This window comes from Eutrema salsugineum, unplaced genomic scaffold (genome assembly GCF_000478725.1).
Source record: "Eutrema salsugineum unplaced genomic scaffold, Eutsalg1_0 scaffold_7, whole genome shotgun sequence".
Taxonomy (NCBI): Eukaryota; Viridiplantae; Streptophyta; class Magnoliopsida; order Brassicales; family Brassicaceae; genus Eutrema; species Eutrema salsugineum.
Window position 1 is genome coordinate 9453877 of NW_006256486.1, and position 1853 is coordinate 9455729.

Sequence of the window (1853 nt, forward strand, 5' to 3'; positions counted from 1 at the left end):
TAAGGTTCTCTATCCATATTCTCCTTTTTTGTGTTGATACATATGAGCCATTTGTTTTTTATTGCTCACTAACATCATCTTCTCTATTTTTTTGGTAGAAAACCCACACCTAGGATCCTTTATTAACCGGTGTGGTTCAAAAAAGGTTTGAGAGAGTATGTCTCCTCCGGATGAAAGACATGGTCAGCAAGGTTAGGGCTTCTCGAGAACAACCAAACTGGATTGGAGATACTCTTTGGAAACAAATGACAGAGTATTGGGACACTGAATAAGCCAAAGAGAAGAGTTCCACCACATCAGCTGCTCGGATGTCTGAGCGTAATGGACTTGGTCCTCATGTTCACTTCTCAGGGCAGAAGTCATGCCTCCAAATCCAACAAGAAATGGTAAGTATATCAATTTTTAACTTTTTCATAAGTTATATATCATCTTTAGTCAGAGGAGAATGATGGGAAGTAACTCTTTCTTTATATTGTTATCATTTCAGGAAGAAGAGTTGGGAAGACCGGTGAGTCTTGGTGAAGTTTTCATCAAGGTTCATACAAAACGAGATGGAACGTTTGTAGACCGAAAGTCCAAGAATGTGGCTGACGCATATAGGAAGAACCTGGAATCCAAGTTGGCTGACTTCGGGATAGACTCAGAGACTTCAGATGGTACTTCACCATCGTTGGGGCTAACCATAGAAGAGGAGAATGAGATTTTTCTTCAGGTAAAGTCTTCGTTTTTTATTTTTGATGTGTTCTTTTATATTATGCTTTGCTTCTATAGATTTCAAGTTGTTACTTTGTTTGATGCTTTGATGTTAATATATATGCATTGATGCTTTGATCCTTATTTTGTTTTTGCAGTCGACTTTCATAAATAAGCGAGGAATTCCTTATGGAATTGGAAGTCTTTCAGAGACACATGTCAATGGAAAGAGGAAATTCCTAGGAAGCTCTTCAACATACAAGGGATTGGAAGAGCAGCTACAAGAAGCTCATCGCAAAATAGAAGAACAAGCGGCTGAGAACTCCAAGCGTGAAGCAGAGCAACAAGCCAAGCTGGACAAGTTATCTATGGTGGAAAAGTATTTGACTGAAACTGATCCAAAGTTCATGGATTTTTTGGCTGCAAATCAAACTCTTCCAAGTGATCCAACTCACTCTTAAGGTTTTTCTACGTCTCTTTTTTTAAGTATCTCGGCTCTTAAGACTCTTTTGAACTTATCTCAATGGTTAAATATGTAACCATTTGATCTTTGGTTAGTAACTTTTGGAACAATGGTTGTATGTCTCTTTTTAAAACAATGGTATTATGTAATATAATGACTTTTTGCATTTTACATTTGAATGATTATTTGCTGTTTAATTGTTATTTAAAATGTTGAATGGATTCAAATTATCAGATTTGGAAGAATCAAATCGTAAAACTAGATTTTGTTTTCATTTATTGAAGCCGTCGCAATGCAGTCGTAAATCAGTCGGAACACAGTCATAAAGTCGTCGCAAAACAGTCGTTAAATTGCACCAAATATCATTCAATTATCGAACCATATGGTCGCCATTCAGTCGCAAATACGTCGCAAAAACAGTCGTCATTCAGTCTCTAATCTAACGACTGCTTTGCGACTGATTAACTTTGTCAACAGTTAGTCGTTATTTAGTCGGTATTTGGCGACTGATAAGCGACTAATGTATTTAGCGACTCAATATTAGCGACTGATGGTATTAGTCGGAACTCGGTCGTAAATGTAGTGTTAGCGACTAATTAGCAACTGTATATGTGGTCGCTAAATCCCTGTTTTCTTGTAGTGCTCATCTTTCTTCACCTGCGATCCCTGATGAACATATGCCTCTTGAGCAATCATC

The 1853-nt window shown here is 37.5% G+C and overlaps 1 protein-coding gene across 1 annotated transcript; it reads left to right on the plus strand.

Moving 5' to 3' along the window:
- The first annotated feature begins 308 nt into the window (after positions 1 to 308).
- On the plus strand, positions 309 to 1154 carry LOC112083066. The gene is made up of 3 exons (XM_024150793.1): positions 309 to 386; positions 488 to 712; positions 852 to 1154. The coding sequence occupies exons 1-3, from the start codon at positions 309 to 311 to the stop codon at positions 1152 to 1154; spliced, it is 606 nt and encodes a 201-aa protein (XP_024006561.1).
- Positions 1155 to 1853: the final 699 nt, after the last annotated feature.